Source organism: Mandrillus leucophaeus, unplaced genomic scaffold (assembly GCF_000951045.1).
Source record: "Mandrillus leucophaeus isolate KB7577 unplaced genomic scaffold, Mleu.le_1.0 Scaffold262, whole genome shotgun sequence".
Classification (NCBI taxonomy): domain Eukaryota; kingdom Metazoa; phylum Chordata; class Mammalia; order Primates; family Cercopithecidae; genus Mandrillus; species Mandrillus leucophaeus.
The window spans coordinates 97,967-125,127 of record NW_012102721.1 but is presented as its reverse complement, the minus strand read 5'-3'; the positions used below and the strand labels follow the sequence as shown (position 1 = coordinate 125,127).

General features: G+C 43.9%; 1 protein-coding gene across 2 annotated transcripts in view; it reads left to right on the top strand.

The window, feature by feature from the left end:
* LOC105542557 (G protein-activated inward rectifier potassium channel 2) overlaps positions 1-27,161 on the top strand; it is a 319,874-nt gene that overhangs the window by 201,402 nt on the left and 91,311 nt on the right. For both annotated transcript variants that reach the window (XM_011984138.1, XM_011984139.1), the window contains exon 3: positions 9,653-10,573. In XM_011984138.1, coding sequence (XP_011839528.1) covers positions 9,653-10,573 — 921 coding nt within the window. The remainder of the gene's footprint in view (positions 1-9,652; positions 10,574-27,161) is intronic.

Below are 27,161 nucleotides of genomic sequence, written 5' to 3'. Positions count from 1 at the left end.
CAGTTGTCCCACAGGCTGCAGTGAATAATACTCTTGAGAAATGCTTCCTCTGCATCTGCTCCAGGTCCAGGTCGCCCACAGCTCTGGCCCCACACACCTGGTTGCCTACAGGAAAGCTCGCCTGGATGTCTTCAGAGATCTTTCTAAAACACTCAAAATACTCAATCCCGTCACTCCTCAGTTTAAAACCAATCTCCTTAGTCTTGCACAGAGGACTTCAGGGCCCGGCCTGGGCTTCATCCCCCTCTCCTTTCTCATTCCCCTTCCTTTCCTCCATGCACACCGCATACCAGCAGCACAGAATCTGGGCCACTCCCAGCCAAAGCTGTTTCATGCCTTTAATGACTTTTACACATGCTGTTCTTGCTTTTCTTTATTTGTTTTCTGTCATTCAATGTTTATTTTAGATTCAAGGAGTACATGTGCAGGATTGTTACATGGGCATATCACTTGATGCTGAGGTTTGGAGTATGACAGTCTGTCATGCATTTAGTGAACAGAGTATCAATAGTTTTTCAACCCTTGTGCCCGTCCCTCCCTCTCCCCTCTAGTAGTCCCCAGTGTCTACCAATGCTGTCTTTACATTCATGAGTCCTCAGTGTTTAGCTCCCACTCATAAGTGAGAACATATAGTATTTCGTTTTTTGTTCCTGCATTAATTCATTTGGGAGCATGACTTCCACCTACATCCACGTTGCTGCAAAGGATGTGATTTCATTCTTTTCATGGCTGTGTAGTAGTCCATGGTGTATTGTACCACATTTTCTTTAACCAGTCCACCAACGATGGGCACCTAGGTTGATTCCATATCTTTACTATTTGTGAATAATGCTGTGATGAACGTACAAATGCATATATCTTCTTAGTAGAAGAATTTCTTTTCCTTTGGGAATATACTCAGTAATGGGATTGCTAGGTTGAATGGCAGCTCTGAGTTCTTTGAGAAATCTCCAAACTGCTTTCCATGGTGGCTAATTTATATTTCCACCAACAGTATATAAGTTTCCGTTTTCTCCACAGCCTCACGAGGATCTGTTGTTTTTTGACTTTTTAATAATAGCCATTCTGACTGGTATGAAATGGTATCTCACTGCGGCTTTCATTTGCATTTCTCTGATGATCAGAGATGTTGAACATTTTTTGTACATTCGTTGGCCGCTTGTATGTCTTCTCTTGAGAAATCTGTTTATGTCTGTTGCCCACTTTTTAATGGAGTTATTTGTTTTTTGCTTGTTAAATAAAGTTCCTTTTAGATTTTGGATATTATACCTTAGTCAGATGCAGTTTGCAAATATTACCTCCCATTACCTTGGTTGGTCTGTTTACTCTGTTGATAGTTTATTTTGTTGTACAGAGGCTCTTTAGTTTAATCAGGGCCTGTGTATCAACTTTCGATTTGTTGTAATTGTTTTCGTGGGACATAGTCATAAATTCTTTCCCAAGGCTGATGTCCAGAATGGTGTTTCCTAGGTTTCCTTCTAGGATTCTTATAGTTTGAGGTCTTATATTTAAACTTTTAATCTATATTGAGTTAATTTTTGTATATGGTGAAAGGTAGGGATCCAATTTCATTCTTCTGCACATGGCTAGCCAGCTATCCCAGTACTATGATTAAATAGAAAGTCCTTTCCCCACTGCTTACTTCTGTCGACTTTGTCAAAGACTGGATGGCTATAGGTATGTGGCTTTATTGCTGAGTTCTCTGTTCTGTTCAATTGGTCTATGTGTCTGTTTTTGTACCAGTACCATGCTGTTTTGGTTACTGTAGCCTTATAGCGTAGTCTGAAGTCAGGTAATATGATGCTTCTGGCTTTGTACTTTTTGCCTAGGATTGCTTTAGCTATTTAGGTTCTTTTTTGGTTCCATATGAATTTTAGAACAGTTTTTATAAATCTGTGAAAACTGACATTTGTAGTTTCATAGGAAGAGCATTGAATCTGTAGATTGCTTTGGGCAATATGGCCATTTTAATGATACTGATTCTTCCAGTCCATGAGCATGGGATGTTTTTCCATTTATGTCATCTCTGATTTCTGTCAGCAGTGTTTTGTAGTTCTTGTAGAGATCATTCACCTCCTTGGTTAGATATATTCCTAGGTGTTTTATTTTTGTGTAGCTACTATAAGTGGGATTTTATTCTTGATTCAGCTCTCAGCTTGAACGTTATTAGTGTATGGAAGTGACTCTGATTTTTGTACATTGATTTTTGCATCTTGAAACTCTACTGAAGTTGTTTATCAGTTCCAGGAGCCTTATGGCAGAGTCTTTAGCATTTTTTAGGTATAGAATCATATTATCAGCAAAGAGAGATCATTTGACTACTTCTTTTCCTATCTGGATGTCTTTTATTTCTTTCCCTTGCCTGATTGCTCTGGCTGGGACTTCCTGTGCTTGCTTTTCAGATGTCCCCACTATTCCAGTCTTAGTCCATCAGGAGGCAAGCACATACTCACCATTACTTTGGGCAAACCCATCCTGCTCTACACCCAAGATAAATTTAAATGTAATATTGCTGACAGCCTCCCCAGTGCCCCTTTCTCTGATCTCTGTTTTCACATTGTTTTAACTTGCGGCTTACTTCCAACCAGAGGAAATCTGTTTCAAATGAGGCCCTTTTGGTGATTAGTAATAGATTTCACGTGGCAAGAGGTCTTACATTTTTTTTAATCATCCTCTCTACTAAAGAGTGCTAGAACAAAGTTGCAACATTATTTCAATTCAGGGGATGAGGAGAGAGAAAAAAGAAAGAAAAGTGAGCCATAGCTGATGGATCATCTAGGGACTGTCAATATCACAAAAACTATTTGAGTCAGTCATTTTTTTAATTGTGGTAAAATATACATAATATAAAAGTTACCATTTTAACTGCTTTTAGGTGTCCAATTTAATGGCATTAAGTGCATTCCCAATGTTGCACAACCATCATCATCATTTCCAGAAGTTTTTTTTAGCATCCCAAAGAAATAACTGTCCATTTCCCCCTTCCCCCAGCTCCTGGTTGCCTCTATTCTACTTTCTGTCTGTATGAATTTGTCTGTTCTAAGTTTGTCATATAAGTAGATATGTATTTGTCATTTTGTGTCTGGTTTATTTCATTTAAATAATGTCTTCAAGGTTCATCCATGTTGTAGCCTGTATCAGAATTTCCTTCCGTATATTCGTCCTTCTGTGTCTGGTTTATTTCATTTAAATAATGTCTTCAAGGTTCACCCATGTGGTAGCATACATCAGAATCTCCTTCCTTTTTAAGGCTGAGTAATAGTCCATTGTATGTACATACCACATTTTGTTTAGCCATTCATTTCTTGATGTAACAGTTGTATTCACCATTTCACTGCTATGGATAATGTTAGTATGAACACTGGTGTGCAAGTAATCTGTTTGAGTCCCTGCTTTTAATCCCTTTGGGTTTCCTAGAAGTGCAATTGCTGGATTACATGGTAGTTCTATGTTTAACTTTTTGAGGGACTAACATACTGTTTTTCATAGCAGCTGTACCATTTTACACTCCCACCAGTGATATACCAGCATTCCAATTTCTCTACATTCCGCCAACACTTGCTATTTTCTTTTTTTAAAATAATAACTATCTAATAGATGCGAAGTGGTATCTCATTATGGCTTTGATTTGCATTTTTCTAATGACTAGTGATGAAGAATATCTTTCCATTTGCTTATTGGCCATTTGGATATCTTCTTTGGAGAGATGTCTATTCAAGTCCTTTGCCCATTTCTGAACGGGTTATTTTTTTGTTAAGGTGTAAGAGTTCTTTATATATTCTGGATCCTAATCCCTTATCAGATGTATGACTAGAAAATGTTTTCTCCCTTCTGTGAGTTGGGGGTGATTTTTAATGAAGAAACCACACTTCTGTGTCACTAAGGGCACTGCCCGAACAACTGACACTTGGTTAAACCCAAGAGAAAGATGACATCTGTCCCTTTCTTCTTAGCTCGCTGTGACAGCCCCTCCAGCTCCCAGGCCTCCTGGATGCCCTCCTCCTTCAAAGTCCCCTGGACAGTTACAGGGATAGCTGACTCGACTTGTCCTATAGGGCCCACTCCTCAAGTCGCCTCAAACTTGCATACATTCTCACTTTTCCTTCTAATTCATACCCCCAACAAGGACCCTATAGGATTTAGTTATGATTTTCTTGGATTCAGGTTAAGCAAATGTCTCAGTTTCTAAATTGTCAGCTACATCGGATGGGATACGTTTAGATCAAGTGCTTTATCATTATTTAACTCTTTGTGTGATACATTTCTTTTTTTTTTTTTTTTTTTTTCAGTCACAAGATTTAATAGAGTGAAAACAGAGCTCCCATAGAAAGGGAGGGGATCCAAAGAGGGTAGCCATTGCCGGCTTGAATGCCTGGGTTTATATCCTGATCATCGTCCCTCCCCCTGTGCTCTCAGGCAATAGATGATTGGGTATTTCTTTATCTCCTGTTTTAGCCTAATTAGCATTTTAGTGAGCTCTCTTTACTACCTGATTGGCCAGGTGTGAGCCAAGTTGCAAGCCCCGTGTTTAAATGTGGATGTGGTCACCTTCCCAGCTAGGCTTAGGGATTCTTAGTCGGCCTAGAATAAGAAATCCAGCTAGTCCTGTCTCTCAGTCCACCCTCTCAACAGGAAAACCCAAGTGCTGTTGGGGAGGTCGGTCGACGACCACTCTAAATTGCCAAACAACACATCGAGACACTTTAAAGGTATCTTAAATTTAAGATAAATCAGATATCAAAAGATATCTTGATGTGTTGTTTGGCAATTTGTTTTTTTAATTATAAAAGTAATATAAATTTATTCTAGAAAATTTAAAAGTACCCATAAACCCACCACCCAAAATTGCCCTATTAACATTCACATCTGGTGTATTTCCTTCCAATCTTTGACTTTCCAGGTACATTTGAGGTCTATCCTGTTTTTCTCAAGTAGGTTTTCCCCATGACATTAAAAAGTCTCAAAGTACTTTTGGAATGTTTTCTTGGATACTGGAAGTTTCACCTGCAAAATTCATATACAATTTGAAATGTAAGAAACATCTCCTACAGACCAGGGCCACCAGGGCAGCCTTCCCTGCAACAAGAGCTGTACCTGAATTGCAACAACACAATCCCACTGATTTGGAGGACAAGGCTCCGCCCAGCTGTGGCTCTGTCATTTGTTATTAAGTCTTTCAGATTAAATTTCAATATAAGGCTATTTTGTACCTTAGCTAGTTCCATGTAAATTGATAATTTTTCTAAAAGAGAAAGAGAAAGAAGAGAGAGGAGGAGAAAAACTGACCTTCACACAGGCCCACATTTACTGGGAGCCAAAATCCTGAAAAGCTACTCTCAAAGTCAAGTAAATCGTCCAAGTTCCCAGCGCCATTCCTTGGGTCCCTTTGCACATTTGTGCAGCATTTCACGGTTAGCAGAGGGTGTACCCTCTCTACATTATCCTTGGTGGTAAGAACTTGCCTGTGTCATCAGCTGTGCAGGAACATGGGAGAAATGTCTGCTTTCCCAACCACAGGTGCAACTTGCCCTACAGAGCAGCTCAAAATGCTCCTGGAGATACGATTTAGATCCCCCACTCAAATTCATACCTGGGATTCCGAGAAAGAAAGAAACGTTACAAAATGTGATCACCATTTCCTTCTATATTTACCCTGCAACATCCACATGCGTGCCCATGAGTGCTGGGCCGCCACTCCATGCTCAGACCTGGACTCATCCTCTCTCCCTAGCCCCATTCCCTGTGATGACTCTGGACACAGCCCCGAGGCCCTGGCCCCTCTCTCGCTCTCGTCCACCCCATGCCCCACACCCTCTTCCTCCTCTCTGACTGTGCCCTTCCTGGCCCCTTGGGGCTCCTCCTTCAGGCTCTTCTCTCCCAGAACTCTCACATTTCCTTGGCTTTTTTGGTTTCTCTCAACTCCATGCCTGTTCATCCCACCAGCTGCCATGATGCAAGGCCCAGCCTCCCCTCCCTATCTCCCCATGGATGCGCCTGGCCTGCACCCACAGCCTCACCTGTGAGGCACCCACTGGAGCCACCTTCCAAACACACTACCAGGGAGGTTTGGCTTTTTCTGTTTGTTTTTCAATTTGTGTTTCCCATTGTTATTGCATTTTATTGTTATTATACTTTAAGATCTAGGGTACATGTGCACAATGTGCAGGTTTGTTACATAGGTATACATGTGCCATGTTGGTTTGCTGCACCCATCAACTCGTCGTTTCCATTAGGTATTTCCCTTAATGCTATCCCTCCCCCAGCCCCCTGGCCCCCAACAGGCCCCAGTGTGTGATGTTCCCTGCCCTGTGTCCAGGTGTTCTCATTGTTCAACTCCCGTCTATGAGTGAGAACATGCAGTGTTTAATTTTTGTTGGTTTTTAAAGGCAATGAAATAGGATTGCATTACATTTTTCCCCCAATACCAAACACAAGCATTTAATTAACCCCAAACACTAAACCCAAACATTCATCTTCAGCTTCCTCTTCTCTGATTCCCCCTGACCACTCTTCTGCTTATAGGTGTCATATATTTCTGCCCATAATATTAGAGATAAGGCTCAATTTGAAAACAGATGCAAAATATATAATGGGTCAAACACAATCATTGCTTTCCTTGTTTCTAGACAGATAGCAGCTCTCCACCCATGACTTGGGACCCAGGCTCCTTCACCTCTTGACTTCATTGTGCCCCACAGAAGGGGCAAAGGCATAAGGAGGGGACACATCCGCTATTTAGGACAATGGCCCAGGAAGACACACTCAAGTCCAGATAGGCCAAGACTCAACCACCATGGCCAACCCTCAATGCAAAGAGGATGGGAAATGTGGTCCAGCCCTGGTGAGAAACTGGATTTTAGGGAAGCAACAGATATCCCCCCCAGACTTTCTCCAGAGCACTGATCACTACTCATTCATTAACCTTTCAAGACAGGTTCTTCCAGGGGTCAAGACAATTGCCTGGAGCTGGGGGTTTGCAGTTTAGTAGAAAAAGGATAAAGCCTACAAATTGGGGATGGGGGGAGGCAGGAATAAATTTCCTTCATAACAGTTTTAAAGTATGAAGTATCACTGAAGACTTGAGAATCAGCTAATTTGACAAACCCTCTTCTTCCACTTAAGGACTCAGAAAGACAAGAGCTTAGGGTGGCTTTGCACATTTGGGCAGCCTCCCAGCAGCCAACGTGGGATATACACCAGGCCTGCTGGAGCCTTCACAGGACTCTGCAGACAAGGTCTCCCCAGCCAGGCAGAGTTTGAGCCCAGACACTATTCCATATAAAGCCATATTTAGGGACTTCCACTCAGCACAAAAAAATTAGCACTGAGAGCTCGGAGTTGACCATGCAAGGACAAGAATACCCTGCCATGTAGGGGGTAGTGGCAGTGAGCAGGACATGGCCTCTGCCTCCATCCATACACCCACCCCACCTCCAGTGAGCAGGACATGGCCTCTCCCTCCATCCACACACCCACCCCACCTTCAGCCCTCCCATCAACATCTGTCCTGGTATTCGTTCTAAGAAAGGGAAAAAAGCAAATTTTCTTACAAATGAAGGACTTTTCTTATTATCAATGAAGGATTATTGAGGGCGATCATCTGAAAGTCAAAGCTGTCAGACTGGAGAGTAGGCTCTGCAGAACAGATGCTGTCTCTTCCTGAGGCTGAAACATAAAAACAGATCCAGGGGACTGATTTTTAAGGCAACTGATCATCCATGAGCAAAGTTAACTCATAAGTTAGGTTGGTGGCACTCAAATCCCATCTCTGGCTATGTTCTCATTCAGATAAATGATGGTTTGTTGACAGATGAAATTTCTCCTTTAACCAAGATAAAAACAGAATGTCCACAAAGGAAACACATGGCAGAGTCAAAGGACACAGAATTTAAGTCTGGAGAAAGAAATTTCTTACCAAACTTTCGGAAGACTTTAGTATTTCTGGCCAAATAAATAATTTCATAAGTGGATTATATGCTTTTAAACAGCAGAATCAGTTCCAAAATTCCCCTGCACTCAAGTTTTAGGAGAGCTTTCCTAATGCATTATTAACTAATGAGTGAACCAATGTGTTAATCATGAAAGCCATAAGAAAGAACGTAACCAGACATGGTGCCTCATGCTTGTAATTCCAGCGTTTTGGGAGGCCAAAGCATAAGGATGACTTGAGATCAGGAGTTCAAGACCAGCCTGAGCAATATAGTGAGACCCCCATCTCCATGAAAATAAAAATAATTGGCCAGGCATAGTGGCATAAGCCTGTGCCTCCTGTGCCTACTCAGGAGGCTGAGGTGGGAGGATCACTTGAACCCAGGAGATCGAGACTGCAGTGAGCTATGATGGTGCCACTACATTCCAGCCTGGGTGACAGAGTGAGACCCTATCTCTAAAATAGTAATTTTAAAACTTTTTTAAAAGAAGGAAAATAACCACAAGCTAAAATTACAGATGTTGAAGGTAGAGGAGGCAGAAACCAAATCAAATTTGTAAGCACAGAGAGAGAGAACATTTCTCCACCCTTTTTTTTTTAACCTTGGCATTGAATCAACCATTAAAGTACAATGCATGCATACTTACCAACAAAAACTAGAAATGTTTTCTAAACCCTGAAATTTGGCCAACAAATTTCAAAGAGCTTGTTCAAGATGCTTGCCCTAAACATAAGGAAAGTGACAAGGGAAAAATTTATTATAAAAAGAAATTGATTGCAAGTCTGTTACATGCAGGCACAGAACACATACATGGTTTTGTTTAACCTTATAACACTGAGGTGGGTATCATGGTCATTTTGTAAATGAGGAAACTGATGCTTATGAATTTGGATAGTGTGTTGTAAGTCAGTTCAGGCTGCCATAATAGAATATCACAGACTGGGTGGTTTAAACAACGGACATTTATTTTCTCATTGTTCTGGAGGCGGGAGTCCAAGATCAAGGTGTTGGCAGGGTTAGTTTCTGGGAGCCCTCTCTCCTTGGCTTGCAGATGACCACCTTCTCCCTGTGTCTCATATGGCTTTTCCTCTGTTTGTGTGCACTGCTGGTATCTCTTCCCCTTCTCATAAGGACACCAGTCCTACTAGATTGGAGCCCAAACCTTATAGTCTCATTTAACCTTTAACTATCTCCTTAAAGGCCTTATCTCCAAATTCAGTCACCTTAGGGGTTGGGGCTCAAGCCCTATATGGATTTGGTAGGGACACAATACAGTCCATAACAGATATCATGGCTAAGAGCCCACTAAGAGTTGCTAAGTAGTAGAGCTAAGACTGAATCTAAAGAGGACTCCTTCATTCTGAGCTTACTGTAAGTCTCTCCCATGCCACAGCATCTCAGACAGAGTTGGGAGGCATCCCTCTGTAAGAGCTGACTCAGTAGAACCTGCTGGCAGGGACACAATTTTGCAGCAATAAGCTCCATCCTGGTGGGCAGAATGGTGAAGTACTTACTTACACAAACTAGATCGAAGAGCACAGAAGTCCAAGTCAACTAGAGGCCTATCCAGATGGTGTGGAATAAAAATGGCTTTGTCTACTTTGTTTATAGCTACACAAATGGTATTTGGTTTCACCAGCCCATACAAAGTGTGCCGTTCCATTGTCCTCAAAGAGCCAGCCTTTCATTCAGTGTTTCTTTTCTTTTCTCCAAACCACCAGCTAACGTCCTGGAGGGCGACTCCATGGATCAGGATGTCGAGAGCCCAGTGGCCATTCACCAGCCAAAGTTGCCTAAGCAGGCCAGGGATGACCTGCCGAGACACATCAGCCGAGACCGGACCAAAAGGAAAATCCAGAGGTACGTGAGGAAAGATGGAAAATGCAACGTTCATCATGGCAACGTGAGGGAGACCTATCGCTACCTGACCGATATCTTCACCACCTTAGTCGACCTGAAGTGGAGATTCAACCTGTTGATTTTCGTCATGGTTTACACAGTGACCTGGCTCTTTTTTGGAATGATCTGGTGGTTGATCGCGTACATCCGGGGAGATATGGACCACATAGAGGACCCCTCCTGGACTCCTTGTGTTACCAACCTCAACGGGTTCGTCTCTGCTTTTTTATTCTCAATAGAGACAGAAACCACCATTGGTTATGGCTACCGGGTCATCACGGATAAATGCCCAGAGGGAATTATTCTCCTCTTAATCCAATCTGTGTTGGGGTCCATTGTCAATGCATTCATGGTGGGATGCATGTTTGTAAAAATCTCTCAACCCAAGAAGAGGGCAGAGACCCTGGTCTTTTCCACCCATGCGGTGATCTCCATGCGGGATGGGAAACTGTGCCTGATGTTCCGGGTAGGGGACCTTAGGAATTCCCACATTGTGGAGGCTTCCATCAGAGCCAAGTTGATCAAATCCAAACAGACCTCGGAGGGGGAGTTCATCCCGTTGAATCAGACGGATATCAACGTAGGGTATTACACGGGGGATGACCGTCTGTTTCTGGTGTCACCGCTGATCATTAGCCATGAAATTAATCAACAGAGTCCTTTCTGGGAGATCTCCAAAGCCCAGCTGCCCAAAGAGGAACTGGAAATTGTGGTCATCCTAGAAGGAATGGTGGAAGCCACAGGTAAGATGTGTTCTATCCTGGAATGGCTGTGGGATAGATGCTCATTTTAAACTGGACCTGATGTTCTTATCTATTACAAGATCTAGAATACTAAACCTCATGCAATATTGACAACATCCCCTTGCTTCATGACATAGTATGCCTACGTGTCTCTCCTGAAGTATATCCGCCAAGAAGCCTAACCATTTAGTTTTTAAAAGCCCTTTGGAAAATAAATTAATGAACAATGAAAAATCACCATGTAACATATTTTAAGTCTCCAAATATTTACCTAAGTTAAAATCTGATCTGTCTCTAAAGCACGTTTTAAATGGCCTTAAAACATTGCTAATTTGAATACTTGAGGTTATTTATTACCAAGTTAGGAGGAAGAAGTTAAGTCTTTCAAAGGAAGCCTGACAAACTGCTTTAATAAAAATGCAATTTCACCCATTCTTTGAGAGTCATTTATAAGGCCTATAGTATTGGTTTCTCTTTTGTATGAAGTGAGTGCCTAGTATCCTCTCCACACTTGACCTGCCGAGCCCCCAGTAAGTATAAAGTTGCAGACAAGTAAATAACTCTAGCAGAAAAGAAAAAAGTTGAAGATCCATTCATCTTAATCCCGCCGGCCCTCTTGTTAATGGCTTATCACTGGGATGTTTTAGGGAAGATGATCTGTTCAGGAAATAGAGAAAATGGTCTGTTTTTACTGACGTCTTCGCTCATATCTGAAATTTGCACATTACACATCCCAACAGCAAAGCAGGTTCTGCCCATGTTTGTATGTAACATCCCCCAAAACAGAGCCATCAGCTATGACTCAAGATAACCATAGTGCCTCACAGGGAAAGTATAAACCAGAACCCTAATTCATTAAGGCCTTTATTGTTCTTTGAGGTAGTAATGGTGTCTTTGGGGTCCTTTTTCCTGATACCATCAGCCCTTTTGTGCTTTTAAGTCTTCGGCTTGAGATTCGGGTGGTTTATATTGTCTGAAATTGCATGACCAGCAGGCTGGCCCCAGGTTCTTCATCAACCTGTGACAAGTAACTTAATCCTGTGATCCCTTTTAGGGAAAAGTCACTGGTCCCATGTTTCTACCTCCCTGTACCCAACAGGCAAGGTCACAACCCCTAACAAATTTCTCTTACGGTGGTGGTGTGAAACTTTTGCTATAGGGTTTTTAAATGCAGCAAACAGTGAAAACGTGAGTAGAGGGCTTTGCGTGGAGCTCAATGGTGGGAGCGGTCGCCTTTTCATGGAACAAAAGGCGCAGGAACCTAATGGGAAAGTAATTTTAAAGAATAACAAAAGTCACTGTTGCGAAATAAGACATAAGTGCTCCAGGTGTTAACAGGAGCTGTACTTTGAGCCTGATTTGGGGGTGCATTTGTGAGGCAATAGTTAGGTGGAGGGGAGGGGAGGAGGAAGGGAGATAGAAGGGAGAAGTAGAAGGGAGGGCAGGGGAGGAGGAAAAGGGGAGGAGGGAAGGAGATAGGAGGGAGGAGAATGGAAGGCAGGGCGGGGAGAAAGGAGAGGAAGAGAAGGGGAGGAGAGAGGAGGAGGGGAGGCTGGGGAGGAGGGAGGAGAAATAATTCAAACAGGGAGCTGTCACTTTCCTACAGACCAGAAACTTCCCCAACCTCAGCCGAGCACAGGGACTCTGGATCCCCCTAGCGGCCACAGAGCTACAGCCTCTGACACTATCTACTGACCACTCAGGATGCAGTTTTTCTTTTCGCTTTTCACCATAAATTCCCCCAAGAGGACGTGAGAGAGGGCAGTGTCTCCAAGCTCAAGAAGCAAAAACCACTGGAGATGTACCCTGTGGTTACTGATGCTAATCTGAGCTTTAAATTGTGGGAGTTAAGCTTTGTGTTCCCTCAAACCAAAGCCCAATCTCTGTAAAATAAATGAATCTGGAATACACAAATTATCTTTGTGATATCCCTGAGTTGGAATTCTCCCTGGGGCAGGCCCTGTCTTTCTGATGACAGCTGGTAATAAGTGAGCCTTTCCAAAGGGAGGAACATGGTTTTCTTGGTAATTAACAGTGATACTTGCCTCTGAGCACCTTATGGCCTTTCCACAGCTTTCAAGAGAAATCTGAGTAATTACCAGCAAAACCAATCCAAATGTTCACCCCACTCCCTGGAAAAAGGCAAATCCTACTCATTTTCTTTTAAAAAATAGTTTTCTACTTCCTAGACTTGGGGGGCTGGCGGTTCTAGAAAGTTCTAGAGGTGTCTGGAAACTGAATGTGTCTTGGTCTTTTCCTCAGAGGAATCGTACAACTCAGTACTCCTAGTACAGCTGATCTCTTACATTTCAGCAGGATACTGTTTGTGAATGAAAAGCTCAATTAGGATTTATGGGCATTAAACAGGCCCTTAGGGGAGAAAAATGCTTCAATCTCTCAAAACCACAGGAAAAAAAAAAAAAAGTGGACCAAATGCACACTCGAGGAAAACAAATTCACAGGGATCTAATTATTCATCGTAGTGCTGGACTGGAAATCAGGAGCCGTGATAATAGCAAGCTAACACAAAACAGCTTCCCCTGCGCTCATCACTTCTTTCAAAAATGTCGCAGTTGACCTTAACCTGCTGTGCTCAGTGGTCTCCATGAGCAGGCCTCTTCCAGGGAGCGGGGGAGGCCCACGTGGCCACCTTCACGCGGTGCCCTCTTCCCTGATAGGAAGCAGGCATCCTGGGCACAGGATGATCCTAACGTGGTGTTTTCCGGAGACCCGAGTTATCCCGCAGGAGGCCACCTGGGTCCTTCCGTCTGCTGGGAGCTCAGGCCCGGTGCAGGCAAGTGGTGCTGTGTGGATGCACTGCCTTCCAACGCCAGCCGCATTGCAGGGTCAGGTTCCATTTTTAGAAAATGAAAGTGGGCTCCTTGAAGGCTGGAAGTGAGCCCCCCTTTCATGGCCTCAAAGGGACTGCACAAAAGATGGCCCCACACCCACGCAGAACAGCCCCGCATCCCTTAGGAATGGCTTTGGCCCGGTCCCGCCTCAAGTCAGAGGGACATGCCAGGTGACCTTTAAGAACCTTCCAGTCATGTGGTTCTATTTTTGAAAATGAATCAAACCCTGGAAAATTCTGACACCAGCCACTCAGACATCCAGGAGTTGGCCGTGTCTCATCTGCAGATATATTTTTAAAGGGGGCCGTTTATGTTCCTGACACATGGGCGATTTTGAGATAGTGGTGTTTACAGAAGGTTTCATAGCTACGTAAACAAACGTGCTCAGCAGCTGTGGCCCATGTGTGTTAAAATAGTAAAGCATTCATATAGACGGTTATTTATAGAGGGCAAATGGGCCTCGAGGCAAGATGACAGCCACGCAGCGCTGGGCTTGCTGCCAGTCAGCCCCCACTACGGCCTTGCTGATTGACGAACTTCCACATTTACCCCCGGCGATTATGCAACTGCGGGAGGCAGCATTTGCCTACACCTCGGCAAACGTGCCCGCAAGGATGAGTCCCCGCTAAGCCTTTTGGTTATTTTACACTTCTTTTGATGGAACCTATCAGACTTACACAAAAACAGACCCAGTAGTATCACTCACCCCCCCGTGTCCCCGTCCTTCTGCTCCAGTGATTATCAATTCAGGGTCAAACGTGCTTCCTCTGTATCCCCGCTCACTGGCTGCCCACCAGAATCACATCATTTCATCTGCAAATATTTCAGTATGTGGCCCTAAAAGACAAAGACTCTTTTAAAAATGTAGCTCTCATACCGTTATGACACCTAAAATAATGACCAATAAATTAAGATCCAACATCTACCGAGTGTTCAAACTTCCAATTGTCTCGTACATGTCACAAGTTTTATTTACAATCAACTTGTTCGAATCAGGATCCAAATAAGGTTAACACACGGTGATTGGTTGAGATACCTTGTAAGCCTCTTCATCTGTGAGTTCTTCTGTCTTTTTTTTTTTTTTTCTGGTAAGTTTTTCTTAAAGAAGTTAACTTCTGAAAGATGTAAATACTACATAGAATACTGGGGAAAGCGGAGGACGGAACACACCAGAGAGCACTTTATAGACAAGGAGGCAGGGCTGATTAATCGCAAGTCACCATCTGGGAGTTACCAAGGAGGACAGCCAGGGTTCACTGGAAATAGGTGAAGGCAAGCCACCCTTCACCATAGAAAAGCTCAGTTCTGTCGCTAGTATAGTTATTCCCAGGCAGAGAATTTAGTCATATAAATCACATCACAGATCATAAAATTTTTGAGTTGGAGGGAATCTTTGCCCATTTTACAGATGAAGAAATGGAACCCCAACAAGACCTGTGACTTGGCTAAAGTCAAATAGCCACCAGCAGAGCAGGACCTTGAAAGCCACAACCATTGATGGTGTTGCCAGGAACTCCATGTTCAGTGCCCTTTGCACCATGAGTGCTGCTGATTCATGATTCGGCAGAGAAATGCACCCAGAAAAGACAACTGATATTTCTTTTTTTTTTTTTTTTCCAGATGGGGTTTCGCTCTTGTTGCCCAGGCTGGAGTGCAGTGGCACAATCTCAGCTCACTGCAACCTCTGCCTCCTGGGTTCAAGCGATTCTCCTGCCTCAGCCTCCCGAGTAGCTGGGATTACAGGCATGTGCCACCACACCCGGCTAATTTTGTATTTTTAGTAGAGACGGGGTTTCTCCATGTTGGTCAGGCTAGTCTGGAACTCCCCACCTCAGGTGATTCTCCCACCTCGGCCTCCCAAAATGCTGGGATTACAGGCGTGAGCTACTACACCCGGTCGACAACTGATATTTCATGTGCAGATGACTAATATCAATGTGCCCTCTTTTCTTTTCTCTCACCATTAGTTCTTCTTTTCCTTTAAGGTTCTTCTGTTTCTAAATGTCATCAATTCATTTTTAAATTACATAGACATTGACATGAATTTTAAACAACCATATATCAGAATGAGATATACCACAAAACAATTCTGAAATCAAAATTAAATAAGCATTGTCTACAAAAATACCCCTGGGAAGAACATGATGTTCTGTCAGGTCTGATTTCCAAGCACATTTTTCTTTACTGTAATCAAAATGCCAATCTACTCTAGCAGGGGAGAATATGAGATTGCAGCCTTTGAAAAGATAAGACTGCTGAGGGTAAGCATCACCATGCTCTTAAACTGTTTCTAGTAATGATATTTCACAGCCGCTAAATTTTTCAAATCTCATTTTTCTCCTTTTGATAATTGACTGCTGATCCCTCCATTGCCAAGCCATTATCTCCAATTTGACCATTTTTCTCTTGAGAGTTATAACCCCAACCACCCGGCCTGGGAAAAGAGTTCATTGGTGAGCTCCGAAATGCTAAGAACGTGGGTGCAACTCTTCATAGAGCCATCTTCCTGGAAAATCTCTGTAAGGAGTGATTTTTTCAATTTAAAGACATATGAATATATTTTTCCTAGGTCAAAATCTGCCACCCATAAATCAAGAAATCCAGCTCTCCTTTCTTTTTGAGCATTAAGTGTAACTCATTTATTCAGGGCTTCCTTCCAAAATGTCTATCTCAATATAATATATCCCAGTAGTATCATTGGCTGGCTGGGCAAAAACTGGTGACAACTGCTCCCCAAATATGGTAAACTCTCTGTAATCCTCCACAGCTTGGGGACACTGTGTTCTGGTTCACCAAATGTCTTCACAATCAGATTTTGGATGCTCCGGTGCACACATAGAGTCTTAACTTTTCTACCACTCCTTCCAAAAGGCAGGCTACTGTAAGAAACCTAGCATTATAACTCCACTAAACATTTCCCATACTTTAGAAGACAAGGAGTCAAGGTCACCATATATTACTGTGATTGAAAAAAGCAAAAATTGTTCATTGTTCACCAGTACCAGAAAATCCATTGTTCTTCCTTCTCCAAATGGGCCATGAGAAGCCACTAAATTAGATGCTCAATAGAAATGAATGATGATCTCCCAATATATACAATGTGGAATTCAAAGCATTGGACAAAATTGGACTAGCATCTAAATTTAGCTCAGACCCAAACTCTAAAGTCAATACTCATCTTGCAAAGGAACAGCATCATCCAAATTAGGAGATGAATGTCAAATCGTGTGGAGCCTCTAATTAGCATATCCTTAAACAAATAGAGTTTTATTATTTCCTAGGGTATTCAGTAATACAAGTGCGGACAGCAGGTTGCCAGCAAAGCAGTTTTACTCAACAATTTCTAATGACCGGAAGAGGATCACTGAGGAAGGCTATGTAAATTATTCACATGCACACAGATACTCCCACACACACACTCGTACACACATACATGTGCATACACATACACACGCGTATACACACATACACACATGCATACATATGCACACACACAGCACACAGTGCACACACACATGCACACAAGTACACAGACACATGCACACACAGCACACACATGTGCACACACACATACACATGCATGCGTGAATACACATATACCCACATGTACACAGAAATACACATACACATAGGTATACACACATGCACATGCAAATACACATACACACATGCACACACAAGTACACATACACACAGGTATACACACATGCACATGCAAATACACACATATACACACATGCACACACAAATATACACACAGGTATACACACATGCACATACATGCACAAATACATATACACGTGTATACACATACATGCACAAATACACATATACACACACGCACTTACTAAACAACTAAGCAGCCTGAGGTGCTGCTTCTCCAGTCAATCATGTCCTTGCTCCACAGTGGCACACCCACCCACTTATAACCTTGTTTGTTATATTAATTACTTGGTAAGCTGCTTTTTCCAAATTAACCTCTCTCAGCTATAGCTCAGCTCATCTGTACCCCTTTGTGTCATTTACAACATCAGGCCTTCCTGGGTTCAAGCTGCAGTTGCTCCCTTCCCTGCCTTACGTAACCTCTGTCTCCATTTCTTCAACTCTAAAATGGGAACAATAATGGTACCTACTCATGGGTAACCTTCCAACCCCCTGAATTCCATTAGAGCAGATCATTTCTCCCTCTATAGACCACACAGGCGAAAAACAAGAGTAAAGCTTTGCAGGGACATGAGAACGGGCAGTCAGGAGGCCCAGTCCCAGCGAGCACCTTCATTGTCCCCAGGGACCTTGCAGTTAGTGCCGTGATAGAATGACAAATGACTCCCTTCTAAAACCACTCTGAAAAGTCAAAGCAGTGAGTGTTAACCTGTGAGCACCAAGCCACACAGTACGCAAGCACAATGCCAGGGTAAAAGCCAGCCTGGCCTCTGCCCCGGCTACCTGCCATGAATGACAAATCAATGGGATCTGAATTAATGAGAATCACTGGACTCAGTCAGAAAGGACTTTGCATTCCTATAGATAGTAACATCTCATCATTCCAATTTCTGCCAAAAGTGGACATGAATGTAGATTACTCCCAGGTCTTCCAAGGCAACTGTTCAGTGAGAACAAGACTAATTGTTTACATTTGAAAACAATATGATTTCTATATTCCCATTTCCTCTTCTAGATTTTTCATAAGAATTCTGAGGTATCAGCTGATGTTCCAATTTAGAAAATGCATTTCTGTGCTGTTAACTCAACCAAATAATATTTACTTTCATGGTTAGTTCTTATAGATACGTCTGCTTTAAAGTACAGCTATACTTCAACAAAGTGGACAGTAAATGTGAGTTTCTGTGTAGCCAATTTCATTATTCTCTGTTTACATAGAAAGAATGATAGATACTGCATCAGTCTGCTTTGGTTAAGTTATGCTGCTGTAACAAACAACCCCAAAGGCTGAAAACAGCGGTTTATTTCTCATTCACACTACATGGCAGCAGCAGCTGTGTTTGCAGCCTGTTTTCTCCAAGATGCAGACTGAAGGAGCAGCCCCTACATAAGACACACCGTTCTTATGTCAGGGAAAAACAAGAGACATGGCCAAACGCTCGCTTCTGCTCACAATTTGTTAGTCATAGCAAGTCATATGGCAGTGCCTGATGTCAATAAAATGGGGAAATATAATTTTTTCACAGGAGCTTGGAATAAATCATTGAGGGCAACAATTTCAGTCTACCACAGATCACCTCATGGTTTTGAAAACCAGTAAGCTGAGTTGAAAATTTTTTGTGAGTTAAGTTTTGAAATGTGTAGTAGTCATTAGCATGCTCACCAAAAATTCCCAGCTTTCATCCTTTCAGACACATATTAGATTGCATTTCCCTATTCTTGTTGAACAGGGCTGTGCAACCAGTGGTCCCATCAATAGAAACATTAAGAGGTAAGTATCCCTCTGGTGGAAACTTTACAAGCCAAAGTGTGTTCCCTTCCCACTTCTAAGGCTCTCGTGGAAGCACATGTCACAGAGAAGCTTCTGTCCTCCTGACCTTTGACTGGCTTTGAAGAGTGGACCCAAGCCAAGTCCCATGTGATATACAGCGTGACTGAGAAATAACCTTATGTTGGGTTAAGCCACTGAAATTTAGGTTGTCATCAAGGTAAAATCTAGCCTATCTTGCCTGATATAAAATGTCACATTAACATTTGACAAGTTGGCCATTGTATACTGCCAAGCATACTAGACTTGCCAGGAAATGAATCTGTAGCTGGCTACTTTGCAGAACTTCTCCTCCAGGTTTTAAATTCTTTCTTCACTGGTGAAGACTGACATCAGACAGACTGAATTCAAATTCTGTCTCTACTCTTGACTATCCTTGTGATTGAGCATATCACATTCCTTACCTTCACAAAAATGTTTTTTGCCATTCTGAAAAATGGGAATGATTCTTGTACCTACAAAAAGATTCCACGAGATAATCATGCACATCCTTCATTGTGGAGCCCAACGTGTAGTAGGTGCTCAATCAATCAAGAAAGTGGCACTATGATTCTGTGAATCATACTGTTCTCATAGCTATCATTCATTTCATGCCTAATGGATGCCAATTACCTTATTAGATGTTTTGCATGGATTATTTTAAATCTTCAAAGCAATTCTGAAATGTGGGTACCACTCTTATTTAACAAATGAGGAAGTTGGCTCTTGGGTGGGGGTTGGGAAGACAGTAACTTGGCCAAGGTCACCCAGCTGGTGAAGTGATAAAGCCAGGATGCAGTCTCAGGGCTGCCCCCTCCCCAGTCTATCTGCTCCAGTGCCCCTCTAGAGGAGCCTACACAAATCCTATGGCATGTCTGAGGGGCTCCAAGGTAGTGGTTATTGATTAGAGTTCATTAATGCACTGACAACTATGACTCAATGATATATAATTTCTTGATTACAGGCCATGGCTTCTCCACTGGGCTCCCCTTGCCTGACTGCGGGAAGCAGGCAGGGATGATCCAGTCTTGCATAACAGTTGGCATTGAGTCCCCTGAAAGGGCAGCCTAGAGGCTCCCACCCTCCAGTTCTACCCAATTCAGTGTTATCAGGTGACTGTGCCAGTTGAAGCTCTGGGTTAACCCCATCCAAAATGCCCTGGTGCCATGCCAAGTATAACCCAAAGTGCAACCAACCGGCCAGCTGACAAACCCTTAGGCAGGAAAAAAAAAAAAAAAAAAAAAAAAAAAGTTTAACACTGAAAGGCAAAAATCACTTTTGACTCTGAATTCCCTGCCAGAAAGCACTATAATAAAAAGATATAGGCTTTGATCAGCCTAATTAAGCTCGGCTGGGGTTTCCATTCCACTGTAAAAGATTCAACAAGACCCTTTTTGGAGAAGATGATGATGATGATGATGATGATGATGATGATGATGACGATGACGACGACTCATACTGAGGCCATCCTAGGAAGATTTTAATTATGCATCTGCTAAGTAAATACATTTCCTTTTACATTTCCTCAAGCATGTTTTATATAGTGTAAATATTAATAGAAATCTGTGAAAGCAGACGGATAATGGAGGGCTTGATGAGTAATGGGATTAGAGGAGAATGTACAATAGGGGATTGCTGAGATGGCTAGACTGTAGAGACTGAGTCTAAAATAGATTAAGGCTCCATTCACATTGGCCCAAAATTAAGTATGTTTCATACAACTTGGAAAGCTAAAGTAGTGATAAAAAGCAGGGCTTTGTTTGCTTAACATACTCAGTAATATGTACTTTGTTTCCTCAAAGTTGGAAAAGGTGTACAACCTCAGGGGAACAAAAATGCTGCTGGTTCATGATCCCCCTAGATGATGTTAAGGATTCATGAAGTCCGACATGGATGGGTCAAGAGAGATTTCCAAGCATTTTCCTGGTCCCTCCAGCAGAATTTCTTTTTGTTCCCCCAAAGGGACCTCAGCATGTTCAGCCTGGCCTGCAGACCCTGTGTCACCCCATACCCTCAAGGCTAGGGGAAGAGAAGGGTCATATCTGTTAAGCCAACAACAGATGGGTCATGATTACCAATGAGAGGGAAGGCAACTTGAGGGGCCACCCACAAACCAGGCGCAGCAGAGCAGGGCGGGGCTGGGTTCCAATACAGCTGCATGGAGTCACATCTTGGGTTTGGTGGATGAATTAGCAAAAGCCTCATCTGTGGCTGGATTTCTCATCCCTGACATTGAAGAGGCTCAGTGTGAGCACTTTGAGTTCCCATGCCAGCCAGGCAAGGTGTCCTCCACTGCCACATTGAAAGGTAGAATGGCACAGTGGCGTTTCTGTCCTTGAGTGCAGTCTGACACATACTCGACCAGGTACAAGGAGCATCTCATGAAGAGTGAGCACCCATGACCCAGGAAGGTGGTGGCCCAGTGGAGAGGGGTTAGCTGGAGGGTGTTAGCTGTTTTGTGCACTTGCCTTCAGGGGTACCTGTCACATGTCCCACCCTAGGGTCTCTTATGATGATGAAACGAAATCCACAGATGTAATATGAATTTAATTTAAATGTTTAGTCTTTTTATCGTCCAACCCACCAAACTCATGATTTCCACTTTCTTCCCTCTCTTCAGTCTTTCAACACCACCTCCTCCTTAGATAGCAACCTGGTCTCATGCTTAGTTGAGAAAATAGAAGCAATCAGACTGAACACTGGCATCTTCTCACGACCATTTCTGCACACACCTGGGCCTCTCCCTCTTTCTTCCCCCCTGTTGCTGTGGAGCCCTGTTCCATCAAGGACCATCTCCGCATCCCATCTCCTCAGCTTACTTAAAGACTTTGGACTATAACCATCCTCTTTCTTTCCTCCATCACCAATTTTTCCTAATAGTTTTATTTCCATCAACATCAAAACATTCCTTGATATTCACCACCCCAAAGAACAAACAAAGAAAAACAAAACTATACTTCTTTTGGCGCCATGTCCCTTTCTAGTACTATCCCATTTCTCAGCTCTCTTTCCCTCAGGACTTCTAGAAAGAATCGCCTATCCTCTCCTTCACACTTTCTTACTTCCCATCTCAAACAGGCTTCCCTTCCCACCACACCACCAAAACTCATCAGCAACATCCATCCTACCAGATCCAAAGACCACTCCACTGTTCCTGTGTTCCCTGGCCTCTCCACATCATTGGTGCACTTGACCACAGCCTCCCTCTCCAGCACTTTCTTCCCTGGCACTCATGACTCCCCTACTGCTCTCCCTCCTACCTCAATAAGATGCCTTTCCATTCTCCTCTGCAAGCTATTCTCCTCTTCCCAAAATGCCTCAGAGCCTATTCCAACCAGAGTCCTATCCCCCACTTTCCTTCTCAGCGACTTCAGCCCTTGGCTTTAATTACCATCTTTTTCTATGTGACACCAAATTTCTGTCTTCAATACTAACCTCTCCCCTGAGCTCTGCACTCAAAGATTTAAAGGCATACTTGGCCTAACAAGCTTGTACAACCAGTGTGGCCAAAGCAGAAGCTAGAGATTTCCCAAGTCCTCTACAGTCTGTTCCGCTCTTCATCTTCCTCAAAGCCATAAATGTTATTATGAGCTATACAGTGACTCAAGTCAAAACCTACAGTGTCATCGGAGATTCATCTCAGTCCCTTACCATGGAAGTCCTATGGGTATTATTTCCAAAATATGTCTGTCTCTACGGCCACCATCCCAGATTAAGTTGTCATAATGTGGAGGCAGTGATGTTCAACTGGTCTATCTGCTAATGACCACGCTGCCAAACTTCACTTGGCACAGAACAGCCAGAGCACTTTTTTTTTTTTTGAGACAAAGTCTCATTCTGTCGTCCAGGCTGGAGTGCAGTGGCATAATCTCGGCTCACTGCAACCTCCGCCTCCCAGATTCAAGTGATTCTCCTGCCTCAGCCTCCCAAGTAGCTGGGATTACAGGTGCCCACCACCACGCCCAGCTAATTTTTGTATTTTTAGTAGAGACAGGGTTTCACCATGTTGGCCAGGCTGGTCTTGAACTCCTGACCTCAAGTGATCCACCCACCTCGGCCTCCCAAAGTGCTGGGATCACAGGCATGAGCCACCGTGCCCGGCCCAGAGCACCCTTAATAAGACAGAAATCAGAGCAAATCACCTCACTTGCTTGAAACCCTCCAGTGGATTTTCACTGCACTTGGAAAACTCCATGGCCTATAAGATCCCCCTGGCCTGGCTCCTGCCTGCTTTTCTGGTCTCACCTCCAACCTCCTCTTTCCCATCTGACATGTTGCAGCCACACGGGTTTCCGATCCCGAGCACAGAAATCTTGCTCAGAGAGGTCTTCTCTGATCACTCAAGAGAAACGAGCTCTCTGACCACTGTGCATCCTACCACGTTGTGTGGCACTCAAGGCCAGCTGACATTATCTCATTAATTTAATTATTACCAATTCGAATGTAAGCTCCGTGAGAGCAATGCCTTGTCTTGCTCATTGCTATCCTCTTAGTACCCAGAGCACTTCCTGGACCGTAGTAGGCCCTGGATAAATACATAGGTACAGAGAGAATGAATGGAAAATAAATGAGTGAAATCTCCTACGTGGTCACAAACCAGACTGGTCTCTTAAGCACATAGAAAAAAAGTCTTGAGTCACTTCAAATTGCCACACATAAAAAAAAGTTAACCTGGTCTTGGTCAAACCTGAAGCCTCTACCTTCTGGCAATGGGAATAACTCCAGGCAACCAGTTCCAACCGCCTCCTCCCTGTCTCCTTCAAGGTTCCCTTCCTCTACCTGCAATTTACAACCTCAGTGGTTCCCCAGGGCTCTGTCCTGCGCCCTCAGTGCTTCCCTTCTGCACGTTTTCCCAGGCAATCTCTTCCTGCCTCTGGGCACCAACTCCATCCGTATAGAGATAGTTCCCACAGGCACAGCCCCATGCCTCTCTGCTAAGCCACAGACCCAGACAGCTGTGTCCTCCTGGGCGTCTCCATCGGGGTGGCTCTCAAGTCCCTAAAATATAATGTGTCCTAAACTCAGATTTGCTCCCTGTCATGCATTACACATCTTGATGAAAGGAACTTTGTCTCCCAGGTCCCCAGGTCAGAAACCTGATGGTCATCTTGTGCTCTTCCCTCCCACGTGCTCCACAGCCCAGCTATTCCCATGGGGCTGCTGCCAGACCACAGGCTCCCTTATGCAAATGAGCAAAAGGCATCCCTCCTCAAGACACTCTACTGCCATCTGCTGGGAAATCTGTGTAATAGCTCTATATAGCTGTACCCCTTAGATGTGGTGAGCTGTGCAGTGTACATCCTGCACAACCATATGAGGCGTCCCTGGCTAAGCTTGTCCATTCCATCTTGTACCTGTCTCTAGTACCCAAACATCCTTTCCTCTCAGGGTCTTGGCTGCTGCCCTGGTTCATGCCACCAAACCCTCCTGCTAGACCATTACCATGCTCCCATACTGATCTCCCTAAATGTAGTCTCTCGTTTTTGCAATTCCCTTCCTCAACATTGTCAGAATAAACTTTGTAACATAAAAATCTCATCCCCTCACTCCCCAGCTCAGATACTCTCAGTAGCTTCTGAGGAGCTAGAGAATAGAGACCAACCACCTTTGCCTGTCACAGACGTGTCACCTCTCCAGGTGTCCTGTCCTTTGCCCCACTACCTCCATAAGCTGCAGAAATTCCTGAATATGCCATGGATTATTTCAACCCTGGCTTGCACACGTGCTGTGACACCATCTCTGCCTAGATAGGGAAGCCAGATGTTGGTTCCCTATCTAGGTTTCCCTAGAAAGGTTCCCTATCTAGAAGCCAGATGTTCCATTACCTGTCCGATAACTCCTGCCCACAAACATCCCTGCAAATGCCACGCCTATGGAACCTTTCTCAAAAGTCCTCCCTCTCTGCTTCTGCTGAGTTTCTGCAAATCTCCGTGATGTCTTATGGGTGACTGACCACATGTGGGTGTCCTCAACAGACTACACTTTGGAGGATAAAGATTATGCCTTTTTTTTTTCTATTCCCAAAAAGTAACACAATCTGGCACATGTTCAGTGCTCAATAAAAAGGATGAAAAAAAAATGACTTTTCTAAAAATAAGGTGTGGCCTTTCTAAATATGTCTCAGACCCTCTAAAGAGTTTCCTTTCCACCAGGCGCTATGTAATCTGGGCTCTACCCAGGAGTTGTGGGCAACATCTGGCTTCCCTATGAAGGCTGTCATGTCATTTAATGTAAAAATTAAAGACACATTTTACTAAGAGTATTCTGTAGGTTCCCTTCCCACCCAATATTCACCATGCATCTTATAAACTCCATCTGATATAAATACAGAGAGTTTAAAGCAGACATCCAAAAATTGTCCCCAGATTTCAGTCTCAAAATCACACAAGAAACTCTGCCAACTAGGAATGTCCCTGTGCTCCTTTTTAAAGTGGGTCTAGTCCAATGGAGACTCTCCAGGGCCAGGAGATTGGACTCCAAGAGCAGCCATGCCCCAAGGCTTTCATGCCACCTAATTATGTGCTCAGGGAATCCCTTTGATGTTATCCGGTTTCCCTGGCAAATCCCCTTCCCTCTGCCAGAGGAACAAGCCAACTCTCAGAAGATCAAAACATGGGAAGGGTGATCCCTTTCCAGAAGTCTCTAATTAATATCAATGTGAGGTATCCATATCAATAAAGAATGGTCTATCCATAAGTAACCCTTCCCCCTGCAGTAATGGAGGAGGAGTGGGAAGGATGAGCCTCCACAACCATGCGAAAGGCCTTTTGAAAGATAAAAACTCAACAGGCAAGGGGGCCGAAGCTGAGGTGTACTCAATCTATAGGCAAGGACCTTCCAGAACCTTCCACGTGCCTGACATTGTGCAAAGATAAAAAGGACAAAGTCCTGCCCTTATGGAACTGGTATTTTAGAGCAAAGATTAAGCAAAGCATTTCCTGTAAAGGGCCAGATTGTAAATATTTCAGGGTTTGTGGATAGTCTCTGTCACAACAGCTCAATTCTGCCATAAATTGAGTTTATGGACACATATCATCTTCACGTGTCATAAAGTATTATTCTTCACTTTGGATTTTTTTTTCAATGATTTTAAAATGGCAAAATTAGACAGGTGCCATAGCTCACACCTGAAATCCCAGCACTTTGGGAGGCCAAGGCAGGAGGATGGCTTGAGCCCAGGAGTTCAAGACCAGCCTGGCCAACATGGTGAAACCCCATCTCTACGAAAAATACAAAAAAATTAGCCAAGAAAGGAATAGCTCCAGCCTTCAGCTCCCAGCGAGAGCTACACAGAAGATGGGTGATTTCTACATTTTCAACTGAGGTACCGGGTTCATCTCACTGGGTCATGTCGGACAGTCGGTGCCAGTCAGCGGGTGCAGACCGACCAGCGAGAGCTGAAGCAGGGCGAGGCATTGCCTCACCTGGGAAGTGCAAGGGGGAAGGGAATTCCTTCTCAGCCAAGGGAAACTGAGACACACAACACCTGGAAAATCAGGTAACTCCCACCCTAATACTGCGCTTTACCAAGGCTCTTAGCAAACAGCACACCAGGAGATTATATCCCACACTTGGCCCAGAGGGTGCCACGCCCACAGAGCCTCCCTCATTGCTAGCACAGCAGTCTGAGATCTAACTGCAAGGTGGCAGCGAGGCTGGGGGAGGGACGCCCGCCATTGCTGAGGCTTAAGTAGGTAAACAAAGCCGCTGGGAAGCTCAAATTGTGTGGAGCCCACCGCAGCTCAAGGAGGCCTGCCTGCATCTGTAGACTGCACCTCTGGGGACAGGGCATAGCTAAACAAAAAGCAGCAGAAACCTCTGCAGATGTAAATGTCGCTGTCTGACAGCTTTGAAGAGGGCAGTGGTTCTCCTAGCACGGAGGTTGAGATCTGAGAATGGACAGACTGCCTGCTCAAGTGGGTCCCTGACCCCTGAGTAGCCTAACTGGGAGACATCCCCCACTAGGTGCAGACTGACACCTCACATCTCACACAGCTGGGTACACCTCTGAGACAAAGCTTCCAGAGCAAGAATCAGACAGCAACACTGACCGTTCAGCAATATTCTATCTTCTGCAGCCTCCGCTGCTAATGCCCAGGCAAACAGGGTCTGGAGTGGACCTCAAGCAAACTCCAATAGACCTGCAGCTGAGGGTCCTGACTGTTAGAAGGAAAACTAACAAACAGAAAGGACACCCACACCAAAACCCCATCAGTACGTCACCATCATCAAAGACCAAAGGCAGATAAAACCACAAAGATGGGGA